The following is an 18,706-nucleotide window of genomic DNA, read 5'->3' as shown; positions in this document are numbered from 1 at the left end:
ATTGCTCTATGGAGCCTCACCTTCTTGTCATCACCTCTAGCATGCTCTGCTCTCTATAGCTCATATGTATATACCTTTTTCAAGAATTCAAACCTAGCATGAGCCCATCTGGTTCTCTCCATCTTTGTTAATGTAACCTCTGGGTCAACTCTCAGATAGTCTACCAACATCTCAAGTGCATCGTCTTTATCAATCCTCCCATGATCCAAAAGTTTCCCCTGATCGGAAGATGCAACAAACACGATATATCATCGAGTGTGATAGACATCTAACCGAGCGGGAGATGAAATGGTGAGGTCTCGGTGTGCCATCTCTCCACAAATGCATTAAGCATCCCATGGTTGACCGTAATATAATCGGCAATGCATCAGTGCTTCATCCCAGATAGGGACAAAGTTGCTTAAAACCACTCTTTATTCGAATAAGGCAAGCCAGTAATCTTCCGCTTGTGGTTAATAAACTTCAGCGGATCACAGTCCTGTAGAAAATAAAAATCAATCTCAAAAACTTGTAATATATTAATGAACATAAATTACTAAGAATAAATCCAACTAATGTTACCTCTTTGTCCCAGATATGCATGGAAGTATGGTCTGGGTACAGAGGCAGTAATGATAACTCTATAGGGCCTCCTCCAAATGCTTGAGGTGGCTATAGCACATCATCTTCAGCAGCCTCACCATTCGGAGGTGGCACTGACTTAGAAGCATCATTCATCGGAGGTGGCACTGGCTCAGAAGCATCATTCATCGGAGGTGGCACTAGTGCCTCCGGTATCACTGGTGACTCGGGTATCTCTGGCGTCTGAATAGGTGAAACCCGGCGCCTGTAGGAGGATGGAAGGAGTGATGTGTCGGTAGATGAAACTTGTCTCTTACGAGAAGAAGAAGATGGAGAAGCATGAGCCCCAGAAGTAGTTGTCTCTACATGGCCAGAGTGAACAAGAATCTCTTAAACCTGACTCTTTTGTCCCGGCACTGGTGCATGTTGTGCAATCCTCTCATGCCTCAGTCTATCGTGTCTATCAACTATAATGCATGTAAGTAAATCAGACAATTAGTGCAAGCAAGCAATACTGCAAGTAAGAAAAGCAAAAAAATAAAACTGACTACTAATTTACAGAGATGCATATCCGATTACTGGGAAACTTAAACGTTGAAAAATTCTGGAGATGCATCTCCGGAATTTTTTGCAACTCTTCAAGTCCGTCAATGGCGGCAATGTAGACATGCAAACCCCAAAAATAATGGCTTGATCATCATTTTCAGCCAAGAAACATGTTTTACAGTATGTCTAAACTATCATTCATGCAATTTCTACTTATTTCTTACCTTAATCATCAATTTGTACTCATTTACACAAAATCTCAAAAACTTTTCAAAACATCAAAAAAAACTTACAAATTTAGAGTTTATTTCACACTTGGATGATATCTCCGATGCCCCTTGATGTTGATTGAAGAACTTCTGAGCTTGGTTGTTTGATTTTTGAGTTGGTGGATGGAAAAAACTTTGAGAGAGTTTGAGCAACAAAAAAAAATTAATGAGGAAGGAGAATGGTTTTTGCATGATTTAAGCTTCAATACATTCCGAAGATGTATCTCCGAATTAAGTTTCAAAATACATCTCCGAAATATTTTAACGTTAAATCAGAATTGGATGCGTCCAGAGATTCATCTCCGAAATCTATGAATATTTTGATATTTTCACGTAAAATTTCCTTAAATAACATAAAATTTGAACATATGTATATAAATGAGGTAACTCTCCCTCTACAAGTCGATTTCATAGAGTTGATAAAGACTTCAACCATATTTTTTAACAAAGATACATAATTCTATTAAAAATAATAAATGGTATGATTTTCTTGATTTATTGAAATATCCTTAATACAACAATTAAAAAATAATGAATATATAAATTATTTATATAAACTGATCATAAATTATTAATGCATAAGCTTATAAGTTAAGGTATTCATATACATAACATAATTCAACTATATTGATTTGAGTGTAAATTTATTTTTATATGAATCTATATTTCCATAAAAACAAAAACCTACAAATCCTAAAATTAATCCCACTCGAGCATAACATCATAGTAAACCAAATACCATTAAACACATCATCTTATTATTACATTAAAGTTAGACGACATCATATAGTAAACTAAGTTACATAATAACAAGTTAGACTATAGTACACAACAAAAGCACACAATGCATCACAAAAAGAATCATCACTTCACTAAACTAAATTATAGAACAAATAACAACAGAGACCCCTTATGGTCAATTTGATAACATCTCCTCTACATCAAACCAGAAAAGAAGAGAAGTTCTTGCATAAACCACTCTCACTCGCTGCAACGCCAGATCTCCGCTCGTCAAAACGGCTTTCGCGCCTCCTTCAATGCGAGTCTGAGAAACAAATACGCCGTTGTTGCACTTGGTTTGTGACGGAAGCACCTCGCTGCTGCAGGCGGTACTTACGATGGGACATGAGAGAAAATCGAGAGGGTTGGACTCGCATTGGAGTAAGCATCCGTCTATGATCAGCCTTCCGCTTCGATGAAGCAAGCAGCAACCGAGCTCGGCCTTCACGGTTAAGTTTGATAATTTGCAGGTGGAAAGGAACTCGAGTGCACTGCTCAGACAAAACAAAAACAGCACATACCGAAATGATGCTAAGATTTCAAATGTCGACTACACAATCTAAATTTAAGAGATGCAAACCTGTCTGAGCCTCGCGAACAAGTGAGCATCGTGTCATCTGGAATTTCACCTGCACCAATCTGAACAAAGATCGTTGGTTCTGGAAAAGCGAATACGGGAAAAAATTCTAGCAATAACACTTACGGTTTCCTCCGAATTAAAGTACAAACACCAAGAAGTAAAGACTTTGTGCGCCGGCATTTGGCAGAGACATAAAATATAACTTACAAATAAATTGTTTCTTATAAATAGGACCAGAAGGAGTATTTCTAGTTTGCAAATATAACAGAGTTATTAATCCCGGAGAACAGAGCGGAGCGGCCGATCCCAAAAATGAGATAGCGGGATAACTTTTTTGACTAATTATATGAATAATCTACCTATATATTTAATGTAGATTAAACAACGTTATGGACTAACTATATGAATAATCTACCTATATCAATCCCATAATCAATATATTTAAAAAGAAAAAAAAAAAGCAATGATATGAAAGAAAAAACAACTTAGGAAACGAATGGAAAAATAATGAATAGAGAATAACAGGATAGAGAACAAGATAGAAAAGCAGAAAATAGAAGTAGAGAAGAAGGAGAATAGAAGAAGAATAGAGAGAAGCTTGAAGCAGGTGAGGCGGAGGAGGAGTTAGGGCATATGAAGCAGGTGAGGCGGAGGAGGAGTTAGGGCATATGAAGCAGCGCGAAAAAAACACGAGAAACAGCGCACGGAAAACATGATGGAGAAGGGTGAAAACACGAATGAGAGAGGAGAAAACACGAACGACTATAATAAATTTTCCAATTTAAATTTTTTTTAAGGGTTAAAACGTATGCTCGCACTCCAAAAAGAGCCCTAAAAGCAGAAAATCGCTCCGGGCCGGGAAGCGCTCCGCTCCCGCAACCCGCTATCTCAGCTTTCCCGTCCGCTATCCAAAACCGGGATGCGCACTGCTCCTCCGCAGCGGAGGGTTGCCGCACCGGGAGAGAATCCCGGGATAGTGCCTTGAGCGGCCGCTATTAATAACTGTGAAATATAGTGTTGCTTGTCAACATAATATCCTCTAATTGTGTACTAAACGCAATCTTGTGAAAAATAACGGCTATATAGCACTTCAACATAGCAAAATTTGAACAAATGACTATTGTTCTACAATATGCTATTTAGTTCAAAGTGTTGTCAAATATTGGCTATAGCGTAGCAAAATTTGAAGAAACGGCCAATCCGCGACTGACAACACTGGCTAAAGTAGGACTAAAGCCACAAATTTAGATGAGATCCTTTCATGGGAATTTTATTTTTCAGAAGAAAAAATATGAATAAAAGCTTTCCAGATCACTTAAACATGCCCTTTCATTTGTCGATTTCACAAGGTAACGAATCATGTTTTGTTAGTTTCCCCCACCACCATATACAATAAGAATTGGATAACTGACCAAGCAGAGTGGTTTATTTATTTGAATGTTCGCCACGCGATGAGTTCCACCAGCTGCTATTAAAATGGTATCACCCGGCCTGAAAGAAAGAAAACGGTGATTAGAATCAATGGCCTATAAAAAAATTTATAGCACCAACAAAATAACCTTAACTTGACATGCCTTGAAGCAGAAACCGCAGTTTCAATGTTTGGGAAAACACCAGGTTCAGATAAGTCTTTAACCGATCGATCTACCCGAAGCCAGAGCCGAGGATGACACGCCAAGTAATTCCATCTGTGGCAAACGAGGGCGGTATTAAAGCGATCTGCAAACTCAATAGCAGCTTTATGATAAAAACACTTCACATCATGTTTTTAAATAAAAAGTGCTTCATTTATAAATATCAACAATTTATTTACATTAATTTGTTTACATTAATGCATAAACATAAATATTGCCGGCAGGGATTGACCATTGTACCAACAAACTACACCCATTTAACTCAACTCGCATATACCTGACACGGCAACACCGATAATAGTTTGAAAAAATGAATAAATTAAATGTAATTACAAATATCAGTGCAAGTGTCCGACCCCGACACGGACACGCCGTTGCACCCACTCCACCATGTTATTTCTTTGATTTTTCTTATAAAACAAAATTAATTGAATGAGGATCCAAGTGTATGTATGTACAAGGAAGTGTAAGCACAAAAAAACATGAGGAAAAAAAAACCTAATTTCAAAACCTAGTTCATGTAGCAAATTACCAACCTTAATGAATGTCAACCACTACTATAAATCCCAAAACAATTCATCAAAATAAAAATCTGGGTATTATTGAATTTCACATAAAGATTAAGATTTTAGGTAAAAGAAAAGAAAAAGGGTTATACCTGGAATAGGGGATAGGAAACTGAAGATATGCATAAGACAACCATCATCAAGATTGTTGATACGAGAGTAACAAGAGGAAGAGGTTCTTTTCCTTTGACACTTTTTCAACTGTTCCTTATTATTTTCCATTACCGTCATGTTCTTCTCAATGAAGCTTGAGCCGAGTTCGTGTCTCTACATCCTCCACCGCAAACTCGTAAGACCGTGTTTGGTTGGCTTTTACGTTTGTGTTGATGTTTTCTACTTTAATTCACGTGCAGGAGACTTGAACTAAGGTAGGAAATATTTCACTTTTATAAATGATTATTATGTGTTTTTTTTTGGCAAATTTACCGAGATAACCCACTTTTTCGAAGAAATTCCCAAAATAACCCAGTTTTCAAAAAAATTCTCAATCTACCCCACTCTTAGGAGGAGGCGCCAATTGGATTGGCGACCCCTCTTAAAAATTGCAAGGAGGCGCCAATTGGATTGGCTAGGGCACCTGCCCTAGCCAATCCAATTGGCGCCTATGTGTAATTTTTAAGAGGGGGCGTCAATCCAATTGGCTCCTCCCTTAAAAAAGCTTCAAATGAAAAAACTTCCAACATGAAAGTTGTAGATCTTTTCAAGACAATGAATTTAGATATAAATTTTGCATCATTTGAATTTTTTATGAGAAAGTTATGGGTAGTTGAAGTTGGACTTCTGAGTTTTTGAACTGTTATCTGACCGATAATGTTTTGTATTATTGCATGTGTTTCTTTTAGGAATATGATTTTTTGTCCAACATAACATTTGAAGTAGACATCTTAAATTTTCCAATGCACTTGGTCCCACCTCAAAATAATTAAAAATGAGTGAGTTAGGTCTTTGCGAACTTGACCCAAAATTAGGGTTTATGTCAAAACAAGTGTATGTGAATTTTGCCAAAAGGGACCAACTTCAAGCCCTTTAGTTTGAATGATAAAAGCCTCAAATGACAAAACCTTCAACATAAAGGTTGTAGATCTTTTCAAGATAATGAATTTGGACTAAAGTTTTGCATCATTTGCAATTTTTATGAGAAAGGTATGGGCACCTGAACTTGGACTCTTTGACATTTTATCTGTTATCTGACCTATAATGTTTTGTATTATTGCATGTGTTTGTGTTAGAGTTATGAATTTTTGTCCAACATAACAAGTGAAGTAGACATCTTAAATTTTCCAATGCACTTGGTCCCACCTCAAAATAATTAAAAATGAGTGAGGTAGGTCCTTGCGAACTTGACCCAAAATTAGGGTTTCTGTCAAAACATGTGTATGTGAATTTTGCCAAAAGGGACCAAATTCAAACCCTTCAACATAACAATAACAAGTTCTTGAATTAGGGTTTATGACCTATAAATTTTTGTATTATGATATGTGTTTATTTTAGAATTATGAAAGAAACCTAATGTTTGGAGTTTACACAAAGATAAATTTGACATAATACGAATTGATATTAATAAAATTTGGATTTTACACAAAGAATCCTAATGGTGATGACCGGGATCACCTAACCGACCTCCGGTCCCACATCCCCTAGCTACCCTAACCCTTGGCCCTAACCCACGTTGACGATTCTGCACCGGTGTTTGTTCATCTGATGGTCCAGGAGCGTCATTACCTCCTACAGGAGAAGATCCGTTGAGGTATTCAGACAACTCAGCATAGTCTTCAGTATTCAATGTTGGTGTACCGGCGTAGCTGAGCTCATGACCCATGCCAGAGAAGTTGGGGTGTGGTTGACTCATGGATGGGCGACCGGGACGGTTGAAGGGAGACATGGGTGACAATGATGGGTCTAGGAAAGGTTGGAAAGGTTGTTGGGGTGTTTGGAAGAGATATGGTTGTGGGATGTTTTGGTATTGTGATGTTTGGGGTTCTTGGCTACGGTAGGTGATGGGGCGGTTAGTGTTTTGGCTAAGGCGACTTTGGTAGGGTGATGGTGTGGGTGCGAAGCGATGTTCGGTCGAAGGTTGATGGTCCATTTGTCGGTGGTGGTATGGGGGATGTTCTTGGTTTTGGGGTTGGGTGAATGGCATGTTTTGGTTGTATGTTTGTGTGTTTGTGGAACGGAAAGTTTGTCGGATAGGTGGTTGTGAGGAACCGGGCTGAGAATGTTGTTGGGGGTTAGATGTTGATCCTTCTTGTGTGTAACTTGTCTGGCGTGGGTCGTAGAGGTACATATCATCGGCGATGAATTGAAATCCAACTGATCTATACCAAGCCATATAAGTACGACTTGGTTTTACCTCATTTGGCATGACTGCGTCAGTTAAGACATGGTCATGACGGTGCTTCCACTTGCGACACTCTGATCTTGCGAAGGTTTGCCAAGGGTTGTAGTTCCATTGGTCGTTCACTTTACGCATATGCCATTCTCCTAGGCTAGCTGGGGGATCTGGGATATTCTGGACCATACCAAACTGCAGCTTCACACGATCGGTGTTGTGCAGCTCCACTGTTGTGAACCGTATTATCGGTGTGCATGTTGTCCATACGGCTGCGTCTTCAGGGTTGATCTGATGCTCATGATCCATATTAAGGTATGGACGCCAAATGAACTGAAATGTTAAAGACGATAGGATTAAAATGAATGTAGAAAAAGTCAACATAATATGAAGAAATAATGAAATTATTTTGCTTACGTCTGTCGGTCGAAGGTGATCCAACAGGTTGCGATATTGAGTAATACAGTGTCTCGGACATCTGCTGTAATTCATACCGCGTGCCGACCATCTACACCAAAAAGTTAAAATAAATTAGTTATGGGTAATAAACTGTAAGGAAGGAAGTAAAGATATAGCAATTTAAACAACTTACTTTTTTGCATATGGAAAAGTGAAGGGGTTGTTATTGACCGGTGCTAGAGACGGTAGTCTTGACCATCCCCATGCTTGTAGCAAAACAGCACATCCAGAAAATGTAGAAGTATCTTTGTGGGAGTTTTTGCATAAAGAACTATAGAGATAGGCTAGACATGCGGATCCCCAACTATAACTACCTATTCTATCTATATGTCTAAGTAAAGGTAAGTACATAATATGCATGCTAGAACCACTACCTTCGGGAAATAAAAAGGATCCTAGTAACAACATAATGTAACACCTAGTTTTGATGATTCGAGCATCTTCGGTAGAATGCTCATCTAAATAAAAACTATTATAATATGACTTTAGGCGTGAAAGTAGTATACCTTGTCCCCTAGCATTATCATCTAACAAATCAGTGTTTAAAAGCTCCATGCAAATTGAATTTGCATAGTTGGTCTTACCATTAACAGCTTTGCCTTCAATTCGTAGTCCTAAAAGCATGTAGACGTCTTCTAACGTCACGGTACACTCACCGGTTGGAAACCAAAATGTGTGTGTCTCTGGCCTCCATCTTTTGCATAAGGCTAGAATGAACTTGTTATCTATAGACCAAGACATAATTTTGCTAATGTGACCAAAACCGGCGAGTTCAACATAAGGTTGAATCATCGGGTCCATTAGGACAAATTCGTGGACTCGAGTTTGAAACCTTGAGACATCCTATAATAGAAATAATGTAACACTTGACTAAGTCGGTATTTCAAAATAAAATGGGGTTGGTGGAGATGAAACATAAAAAATAAGTATAAGAAAAAACTTACGTATGTCGCGATGTTTGCAACTGTTCCTCTGTGTGCTTCGCCCATTGTGAGTAAAGACATATTGTTGGGGAGTTGGTGTAGATGAAAATGGAAGATTTTGTTGAAGATGAAATTGTAAAAGAAGTAATGTAGATGAAGTAGTGAGAAATGTAGATGAAGTAGTGAGAATGTTGGTGTGGAAGAATTGTTGAAGGAGTGGATGAATTTATAGGCAAATGGAGGAGTGCATGAAAAATTGTGTTTGCATGGTGTCTCCACCTCATTTGGCGACCATGTACAATATTAAAGAGGGGGCGCCATTCAAATTGGCGACACCATAGGGTACATGCATGCAAGGCTAGTTCTGAATGCTTGGTTTCGAGGACTGACTCCATGGGGGCGCCATTCAAATTGGCGACCATGTACAAGCCTTAAAGGTAGGCGCCAAACCAATTGGCGCCACCTTCTGCATGTCTGACACGTGGCAATGTTGTCTCCTGCATGCTGAACAACTCACTTATGGATGGCTTGCATGATTGACACATCATCTCTGACCATCTTAGGTGTCCGACACGTGTCTGTCTTGTCTCCTGCATGCTGATGACTCCCTTCTTGATAGCTTGCCTGGTTGACACATCAAGTCACACTGTCTTGCAGGATTGACACATCATCTCAGACACGTGGCTCTCTAGTATCCTGCATGCTGAATACTCACTTCTGTCTTGACTAGCTAGCATGCTTGACACATCAACTCACACTGTCTTGCATGACAGACACATCAACTCATGACTAGCTAGCATGCTTGACACATCAACTCACACTGTATTGCATGACAGACACCTCATCTCTGAAATTACTTGCATGCTTGACACAGTATCTCAGAGTAGCTTCAATGTGAGACACTGATACCATCTATTTAAGTGTCTTACTATCACATTCATCTGCACTTGCAAAATACGTTTCATCTCCAAAATACTTTTCATCTTCACTCACATTCATCTTCACTCACATTAATACTTATCATCTGCAAAATACTTTTCATCTTCACTCACATTCATCTGCACTTGCAAAATACTTTTTATCTCCAAAATGTCATCTTCATCATTATACAGTATCAACGTTCACTGCAACGGTGAAACTTTTGAGTCCGAGCTTCATGGTTTTTGTTTTAGAAACACTGATACCATTAGAGTGACAATGAAGAGAAATGCAACCTTTTTGCATTTTAAAAAAAGAATACAATCCTTTATAGCATCAGGTATTGTGTCAAAGTTGACATATCAGAATCCTATATTTTTTGAGAATGGTCAATGCAAGTTTTTCCCCCTAAAGATACGAGACGATGAAAATGTTGAAAGCATGTTTCTTAGTCATGAACATTCAGGCATGGATTGTATCGAGTTGTACATTACTATACAACCATGTATACCATCTCAACAGTCTCAACTAACCGATCAGGATCCAGCTGGTGAAGATGCTGCAGATGATGCACAATGGTCAGATGAACTCAACCCAGAAGCCGAAGTAGAGGTCGACGTTGTTGATGAAGAAGAAGAGGAGACTGAGGTACAGGTTGATCACATCCTGAACAACGACGATGAAGATGAGGCTCAACCACCACCAATACCTCCTACTCATGCCTACAATCCTCCTCAACATATGACAAATATGGATCTTCACGACGATGAAACGTCCGACAGTGTCTTCTATAATCCGTATCCGAGACCAGTAGGCGAATTAAAGGTGGGAGACATGTTTCGTACCAAAGAGGAATGTGTCTTGGCAATAAAAAAATACCATATGAACAACTTTGCTGACTTTACAGTGAAACGCACTGACTCTAGAAGGTATGTTATCGAATGTCGTAACATGCTTTGTAAGTTTCGTTTGGCTGCATCTTACAAGAAGAAAAATGACTCTTGGGAGATCGCCTCAATAGACCCACCACACAGTTGTGTTGCAACTAACGTTGAACAAGATCACCGTAAACTGAGCACAGCTTTGATATGTCAAGACATTCTGCCATTGGTAAATAAAGACCCATCAGTGAAGGTGAGTATAATTATATCCCATATCCGAACAACATATAATTATACTCCATCTTACAAGAAAGCATGGATTGCGAGGACAAAGGCTGTTGAGCAGGTTTTCGGCAACTGGGAGGACTCATTCAAGGAATTACCACGGTTTTTATGGGCATTAAAAACTTATGTCCCAGGAACTGTGGCAATTCTGGAGACAGTGCCAGCAATGATGCCAGACGGAACCTGTGCTACAGGTAATAGAATATTTCACCGTCTTTTTTGGGCATTTGACCCGTGCATCAAAGGTTTCGCTTTCTGCAAACCTCTCCTGCAAATTGATGGCACTTGGTTATACGAAAAATACAAGGGTACTTTGCTCATGGCAGTTGCACAAGACGGTAACAACAATGTATTTCCCATTGCCTTTGCTCTTGTTGAAGGTGAAACGGCTGGTGGATGGGGTTTCTTTCTTCGACATCTCAGAACGCATGTCGCTCCACAAGCCAATCTATGTTTGATTTCTGATAGACATGCTGCCATCGAAAGTGCCTACAACAACCATGACAACGGATGGCATGATCCTCCTTCTACACATGTCTACTGTATCAGACACATTGCACAAAACTTCATGCGTGCTATAAAAGATAAGAATCTTCGCAAGAAGGTGGTGAATGCTGGGTATGCTTTAACTCAATCGTCTTTTCAATATTATCGTGATGAGATTCGTCTGTCTAATGAAGACGCGGGGAGATGGATAAATAACATCCCAGTAGAGCAGTGGACAAGAGCATTTGACAGTGGTTGTCGATGGGGCCACATGACAACAAACATTGTGGAATGCATGAACGGGGTTTTCAAAGGAATTCGAAACCTGCCGATAACCGCCTTGGTAAGATCAACCTATTATAGGTTGGCTTCTATGTTCGCAACCAGAGGTGAAAGATGGAGTGCAGTGTTAATGTCTGGACAAGTATTCAGTGAGTGTTGCATGAAGGTCATGAAAGAGGAGAGCATCAAAGCTACGACACACGCTGTAACAGTGTTTGACCGTCAAAGACAAAATTTCAGCGTCCAGGAAACAATGGGCAACAGCGAGGGGAGACCAAATTTAGCCTACGCGGTTAAACTACACAGAAGTTGGTGCGATTGTGGAAAATTTCAGGCCTTCCGCATACCTTGCTCCTATGTCATTACAGCATGCGCTTATACTCGTCAAGACGCTTACACCCATTTATCTGATGTGTACAAGGCCAACACCATCATGAATGTATATAGTCAAAGCTTTTCAGTACTACCAATGGAGGATTACTGGCCTCCATATGAAGGAGATATTGTTTGGCACAATGAAGAGATGCGTAGAAAGAAGAAAGAAAGGCCAAACAGCACACGTATCAGAACAGAGATGGATTCCACAGATAAAATGATAAGATTATGTAGTATCTGTCGTCAACCAGGACACAACAAAAACAACTGTCCCAATCAAGGAGCATCATCTAGATCTTAAGCTTTTTGTAACATTTTATCTTGATCTTATGCTTTTTGTAACATTGTATTTCTGTAACAATCAATCAATATATATCATTAAGTTCTTGTTACAACGAGTTTCATAACCAACATCAGTACAAAACATCTGAAAACATAAATAATTCTAACTGATTACAACAATCAAATTAATGTCGTCTCGATCAAACATCATTTCCCTAGCATCCTTATCAGTCTTCATTCGCACCCAACCAAAGATACTGTCAAGTCTCTCAATACTTCTGATTTTTCCCCTTCTGGTATTTTCCCATCTAACCATCGAACCAGCTCCCTCTTCAGTTGATCTAACGTGGTGATGTTCCAAAACAGCATCAGCAATTGAGGTTTGTCTCTCGCATAAATCACCTTACCGTATCGGCGACGAACACCAAACATGATAGCCAAATGATTATATGAGTTGTGGAACAATAGGTCACACAACGCATCTATTTATAAGACAAAAAAGGCATTTTATGAGGGACTCGCCAATTGAGTTGGCGCCTCCTTTTAAAACATACACATAGGCGCCAATTGGATTGACTAGGGCACCTACCCTAGCCTAGGGCACCTGCCCTAGCCTAGGGCACCTGCCCTAGCCAATCCAATTGGCGCCTCCATTCAAGTTTTAACAACAGTTGCCATATGAACAACTTTCATGTTCATCAAAAATCCATTTGAAACTTGGAAGCTCATCATTCATTTCAAAACATTATAGATCATTTTGACAGAAACCCTAATTTTAGGTCAACTTCGCAGGGACCTAAGTCACTCATTTTTAATTATTTTGAGGTGGGACCAAGTGCATTGGAAAATTTAAGATGTCTACTTCAAATGTTATGTTGGACAAAATTTCATAACTCTAAAAGAAACACATGAAATAATGCAAGACATTATAGGTCAGATTACAGTTGAAAAACTCAGAAGTCCAACTTCAACTGCCCATAACTTTCTCATAAAAAATCCAAATGATGCAAAATTTATATCCAAATTAATTGTCTTGAAAAGATATACAACTTTCATGTTGGAAGTTTTTTCATTTGAGGCTTTTTTAAGGGAGGCGCCAATTGGATTGGCGACCCCTCTTAAAAAATACACATAGGCGCCAATTGGATTGGCTAGGGCAGGTGCCCTAGCCAATCCAATTGGCGCCTCCTTGTAATTTTTAAGAGGGGTCGCCAATCCAATTGGCGCCTCCTCCTAAAAGTGGGGTAGATTGGGAATTTTCCTGAAAAATGGGTTATTTTGGGAATTTCTTCGAAAAAGTGGGTTATCTCGGTAAATTTGTCGTTTTTTTAACTTTTATGTAAATACTATGGTTTCAAAATATTTAATTCAAAATTAGTTGACACAATGAGTTTAAAATCTTACACAAAAACTCAATCATTAATATTTTTTACTTTTTATCTATATTAAAAAAGATTCGGGATTCGCTGACAGCAGATATAAGTCTAAAAGTTTTATACTAAATCTCAATCGTTAATAAAAATGAATTAAATGATCATATAAAATTAAATAATTTTTTAATTTTTTTTTTACTACTAATCATTGAGGTTTTGTGTAAGATTTTAGATTTACATTGTGTCAACTAATTTTGAATTAAATATTTTGAAACCATAGCATTTACATAAAAATTATAAAAAAAGACATAATAATCATTTTAAACATGAAATAATATCACATTAGAGCATCACGTTAACTCAAATAATATCATTCATCTCATATATGAGTACTTGTTCAAACATTAATCAAATATGGAAATTTAAAAGTGAAATTACGGCCTCGATGTTTTAATATCAGAGTCTCATTACAAACTCAAACGTATTAGCTGACTTAATAGTTCAGCATACATAAATAAGAAAGAAAAATAATAAAGTGGTCTTTTACACCATCCTCAATAAAAGTACCGCACGGGGATTATTCCTCAGTCTCAACCTGGGGATATCTGGCACATGATTTATATCATGGAAACATAAAAATAGTGAGGTGAGAATGCGTTCTACAAGTTATAAGGTATAATAACAACAAAGGGTAGCATAAATCACAACATACAACATTAACCAGTCATACAACATGATACAATCATACAACATTACACAATCATACGATATTACACAAGGTTACACGATATTATGCGATAAAATGAATACTTATGCAATACACTTTATCCTATATTCCATATGCATGTGGTATCAATCACTAATCAGTCACCATTTATAGTAAGTTTTCATTACTGATCCGACGCAAAACAGAGACATTTGATACACTATGCAAGCATTTAAGGTACAATTCGAGTAGTTTTACTTCCGTTATGTTATTTACGCATTTTTAATCTTTATTATGTTTTACTTTGTTTATCTTGATTTTATGCGTGGGATAGTTGTGTTTTTGTCCGACAGATCCAGGTAGAAGAACCGGAGAACTCAGAACACGACAGTGCGGGAGTCCGGCACACTAAAAAGCAGAAAATCCCGGCACAGGAGGCCTGACACGGCCACCCGTGTCACCTGACACGGGCCGTGTCAGGGCAAGGGAAGCAGAAGAAGGAAAACAGTAGCCTGACACGGCCACCCGTGTCAGTTGACACGGACCGCGTCAGGCAGAAACAACAACTGTGTCATCCTTGCCATGGGTGTGTCAGCTTAAACAGTAGGCTGACACGGCCACCCGTGTCAGCTAACACGGGTCGTGTCAGCCCAAGCCCAATATTTCCAATTTTCTCGGGCTTTTCATTCTTCGGGCTTTGTGGAGACATCTTTGGACCTGTCCAACTGCTGCTGGGAACTTTCACTATAAAAAGAGGTCTTCTGCCAAAGGAAAAATCATCTTGGAATACAGCAAACCACATTATTGTGAAGCAATCAAGTATTACAGAGATCAAGGCATTTGGAGAGCTGAAGAGATTCATGAGCGGGAGCGATTGAAGATCAAAGTCATCCAATTACTTGTAATGTGTAATATTTATCTTGAATTTGTTTTAAACAATATGAGTAGCTAAACCCCCCAATGCTAGGGGTGTCCCTGATTTAGAATTGTAATGAATTTGAGTTTACATTTGCATTTATAATATTTTATTTACGGTAACCTTTTGATGTGTTTATTGCTTTCTCTTTCGGACCAATTGAGATTGATCTATGGTTATCACTTAGGCTGGACCGCCAGTGATAAGGTTTTCATCAGGTTACTCTGCAGTAGATATCACCTAGGACTAGGGATACCCTGTATGAACCAGAGCATTCTTGATATTATCCAGCTTAACTTCACCCTAATTGGCTATGGACATAAGAATTAGGGTAGATTGATTAAAGGTTTTCTCACCAAGGACTTGGGAGAAAATACCCTTAAGAACTGGTAGTAATTGATATTTGTTGATGCAATAGTAACTCAGAGTTATTACAGGGATAAATCATACACCTTCCCTGGCATTGTTCTTTTTTCTCTATAAACCCTTATTTTCATATTTCTTTATTATTTTCTTTTTACACTCAAAAACCAAATTAATACTTTTTGTTTAATTGAAGGATAATTTAAACTCAATAATAACATGCAGTCCTTGAGATCGACATTCGGGGAATTTCCCCATTATTACTATAAAAGGCAAAATAGTACACTTGCTATTTTTCCGGATCAATTTTTTGGCGCCGTTGCCGGGGACTGCCAAAAATATAGAGTTTAATTTTATTTCAATTAAAATTTTGTTGCTCTGCAATAAATTTATTTTTCTGTCATTTATATTTTACTAACCAGTGTATGCGAGGAAAACCCTCAGTTGAAATTCTTTTTGACGCAGAGATCGAGAGAACCCTTCACAGAAGATGTAGAGAACAAAGAGTGGATTCTACAGAAGAAAGTACCTCGGATCAACCAGAAGTCAAGGAACCAATGGCTGAAGTTCCTCCAATTCCACCTCCTTCACCTCCGGAAAGACTCCTAGGTGACTATGGAGGTGCAAACGCACCGGGTGGTCGACTGACCATTGTTAACCAACCGGTGAATGTGACAAATTTTCAACTGCATCCTAGCACGATCAATCAATTGGAAAGAAAATCTTTCACCGGAAAGGTTAATGAAGATGCCAACAAACACCTGCAGAGATTTCTGACCATGAGCACCACCTTGAAAATTGATGGTCACACTGATAAAGCAAAAAAATTAAGAATGTTCCCGTTCACTTTAGCTGAAGACGCGGAAGAATGGTTCTATTTTCTCCCTGCCGGTAGTATCACTTCCTGGGAGGAGATGGAAACTGCATTCTTAAATGAGTATTTTCCAGCATCAGTATTCCTGAGAAAAAAGTATGAAATTCTGAATTTCAAACAAAAGGATGGTGAATCATTGGGAGACACTTACAAAAGATTCAAAAGGATCTTAGTCGCGTGTCCCACTCATAATATGGATCAGACAGAACAAATGCAGATGTTCGTTAATGGGCTGAAAATAAAGACAAAACAGTTGATTGATATAGCAGCCGATGGCTTAACAAATTTCTCAACAGCCACTGGTATCAAGAGGATTATTGAAGCAATAGCTGCTAATGAGCATATAGAGCTATATGACAGATGTACCAGGCAGCCAGATGGGGTGATTGATCTAAAATTAGAGACAAATAAAATCCGTCTGAAAGACACTGTTGCTGCCGAAGTAGACAAAAAGCTGAAAGCTATGAATATATGTACTCAACAGATAGCGCAGGTTCAACCAGCTCAGGGGAGCACTTGTGAAATCTGTAATGGACCTCATCACACGGTCTATTGCTTTGCGACTCCCCAACAAATTGAAGAAATCAAATTCTTGAAGCAGAATAATCCATACTCTAACACTTACAACCCAGGTTGGAAGAATCATCCAAACTTCTCCTGGAAAGATCAGAGAGAGAACGTTCCGCAACAGGGTACAGGGCAATATCTGACTCAGTATTAGCAACAGCAACAACAACAACAGGCACCTAAAAAGGCAGACTGGGAGATTGCCATTGAAAACCTGACAGCTCAAAATAGGCAATTTGAAGAAGAGACTAGAAACTGTAAGAACAAAAATTGTTCTACAACAGATTCCATGATTTTGATGATAACAAAGGATGAAACCAAAAATGGCACCCTAACGAAAAGTTTCTAAGTGTGCAGGGTTCTAAGGAAAGAAGGAAGAGATCTGATGACGTCATCAGATACAGAATCATATCAGATACAAATTATCAGAAGATCAGAAGCATCTGAAGTAGAAACACGCTCAAGAAGTTCTAACTCTGAGCAAAACAGCAGAACATCAGAAGCATCTGAAGAAGAAGTACACTCTAGAAGTTCTGACTCTGAACAACGGTATATCATTCCAGAAGCTCTCAGCGTCATCTGAAGACATCTGCAGAAGCTCCGAATCAACACAGCAAGATTCCAAGATTCCCAGAGTCACGCAGACTTTGGTAATGGATTTCCCAATACAGAAAGAGTAATGTTAACTTCAAATTCAATGAGGTAATGGATTTCCTAATACAAAAAGAGTAACGTTAACTTCAAATTCAAATGGAAAGGAACTATATTTGGAAAGAAGTTTTTCGAGGAGAAAAAGTTGTTTTGGCAAGAAACAATATAAGTTATGGCATTAATTCTTACTCAAGACAAATTATCTGCTCCATTTCAACGGCTCTTTCACTCCTATATAAAGGACAACAATCAACATTGAGAGGTTAAGCAAGCATACACTGAAACATTCTCTTTCTCTCTCAATATTTCACAAAGCTTTTGCTTAGAACGTAAAACATTTTTGTTCTTACTGTTGTAATATTTGCTTATCTTAGAAGCACTCTAGATTACATAGTCTTTTATCTATTGTTTTATTTCCTCAAGTGACTCTGCGCAGTCTGTATACTTGAGAGGACTAAGAGATCTTTCTCTTAGACGTTGGTTGTAAACAATCTTTCAAGATTAATGGATTAAGTCCTTGTTGAAGGCGAAATCACCTTGGCCGGGTGGACTGGAGTAGCTTTGTGTTATAAGCGAACCAGTATAAATTCCTTGTGTGGTCTTTATTTTGAAAAAGCGCTTATTTTCCAAAACAATTCAAACCCCCCTTTCTTGTTTTTCTCATCTTCAATTGGTATCAGAGCTTCGACTCTGTTATTGATTTTCTAATCAAACACTTAACAGTGTAGAGAGATCCAGAACGAGAAAAACTATGGCCCACACAAATGAAAGAGATAGTTACAATGCTAAGCCTCCTGTCTTTGATGGAGAGAAATTCGATTACTGGAAAGATAGAATTGAAAGTTTCTTTCTAGGCTATGATGCTGATCTCTGGGACATTGTCACAGATGGATACAAACCTCCTGTCACAGAGGATGGAGCTGAAGTTACCAGAAGTAAGATGTCAGAAGATCAGAAGCGTGTCTTCAAAAATCACCACAAGGCCAGAACCATACTTCTCAATGCTATATCTTACAACGAGTATGAAAAGATCACCAACAGAGAAACAGCCAAAGACATACTTGACTCTCTGAAGATGACTCATGAAGGAAACTCCCAAG

General features: G+C 38.5%; 1 protein-coding gene across 2 annotated transcripts; it reads right to left on the bottom strand.

Annotated features, from left to right (window-relative positions):
* Positions 1 to 2,097: 2,097 nt before the first annotated feature.
* Positions 2,098 to 5,304, bottom strand: LOC127085798 (F-box protein SKIP5). Of its 2 annotated transcripts, none has more exons than XM_051026349.1 (5): positions 5,029 to 5,304; positions 4,302 to 4,455; positions 4,149 to 4,227; positions 2,737 to 2,795; positions 2,098 to 2,647 (listed from the first exon to the last, which is right to left on the bottom strand). In XM_051026349.1, exons 1-5 carry the CDS (start codon positions 5,165 to 5,167, stop codon positions 2,293 to 2,295), a joined length of 786 nt encoding a protein of 261 aa, XP_050882306.1. In that variant the 5' UTR covers positions 5,168 to 5,304; the 3' UTR covers positions 2,098 to 2,292. The 2 variants fall into 2 exon arrangements, with proteins under 2 accessions (XP_050882306.1, XP_050882307.1); XM_051026350.1 differs by having other exon boundaries at positions 4,311 to 4,455; positions 5,029 to 5,303.
* Between the last annotated feature and the right edge of the window lie 13,402 nt (positions 5,305 to 18,706).

This window comes from Lathyrus oleraceus, chromosome 5, assembly GCF_024323335.1.
Source record: "Lathyrus oleraceus cultivar Zhongwan6 chromosome 5, CAAS_Psat_ZW6_1.0, whole genome shotgun sequence".
Taxonomy (NCBI): Eukaryota; Viridiplantae; Streptophyta; class Magnoliopsida; order Fabales; family Fabaceae; genus Lathyrus; species Lathyrus oleraceus.
This window is presented reverse-complemented; position numbering and strand designations above follow the sequence as displayed.

Bases quoted from the DNA above. Each gene is read 5' to 3' on its own strand.
- LOC127085798 (XM_051026349.1), bottom strand. From the start codon at position 5,167: ATGACGGTAATGGAAAATAATAAGGAACAGTTGAAAAAGTGTCAAAGG. The intron at 4,228-4,301 runs GTTAAGGTTATT...TCTTTCTTTCAG, and splicing joins TCTGCTTCAAGGCATGTCAA to GCCGGGTGATACCATTTTAA. The intron at 2,648-2,736 runs GTTTGCATCTCT...TTGTCTGAGCAG, and splicing joins TGTTCGCGAGGCTCAGACAG to TGCACTCGAGTTCCTTTCCA.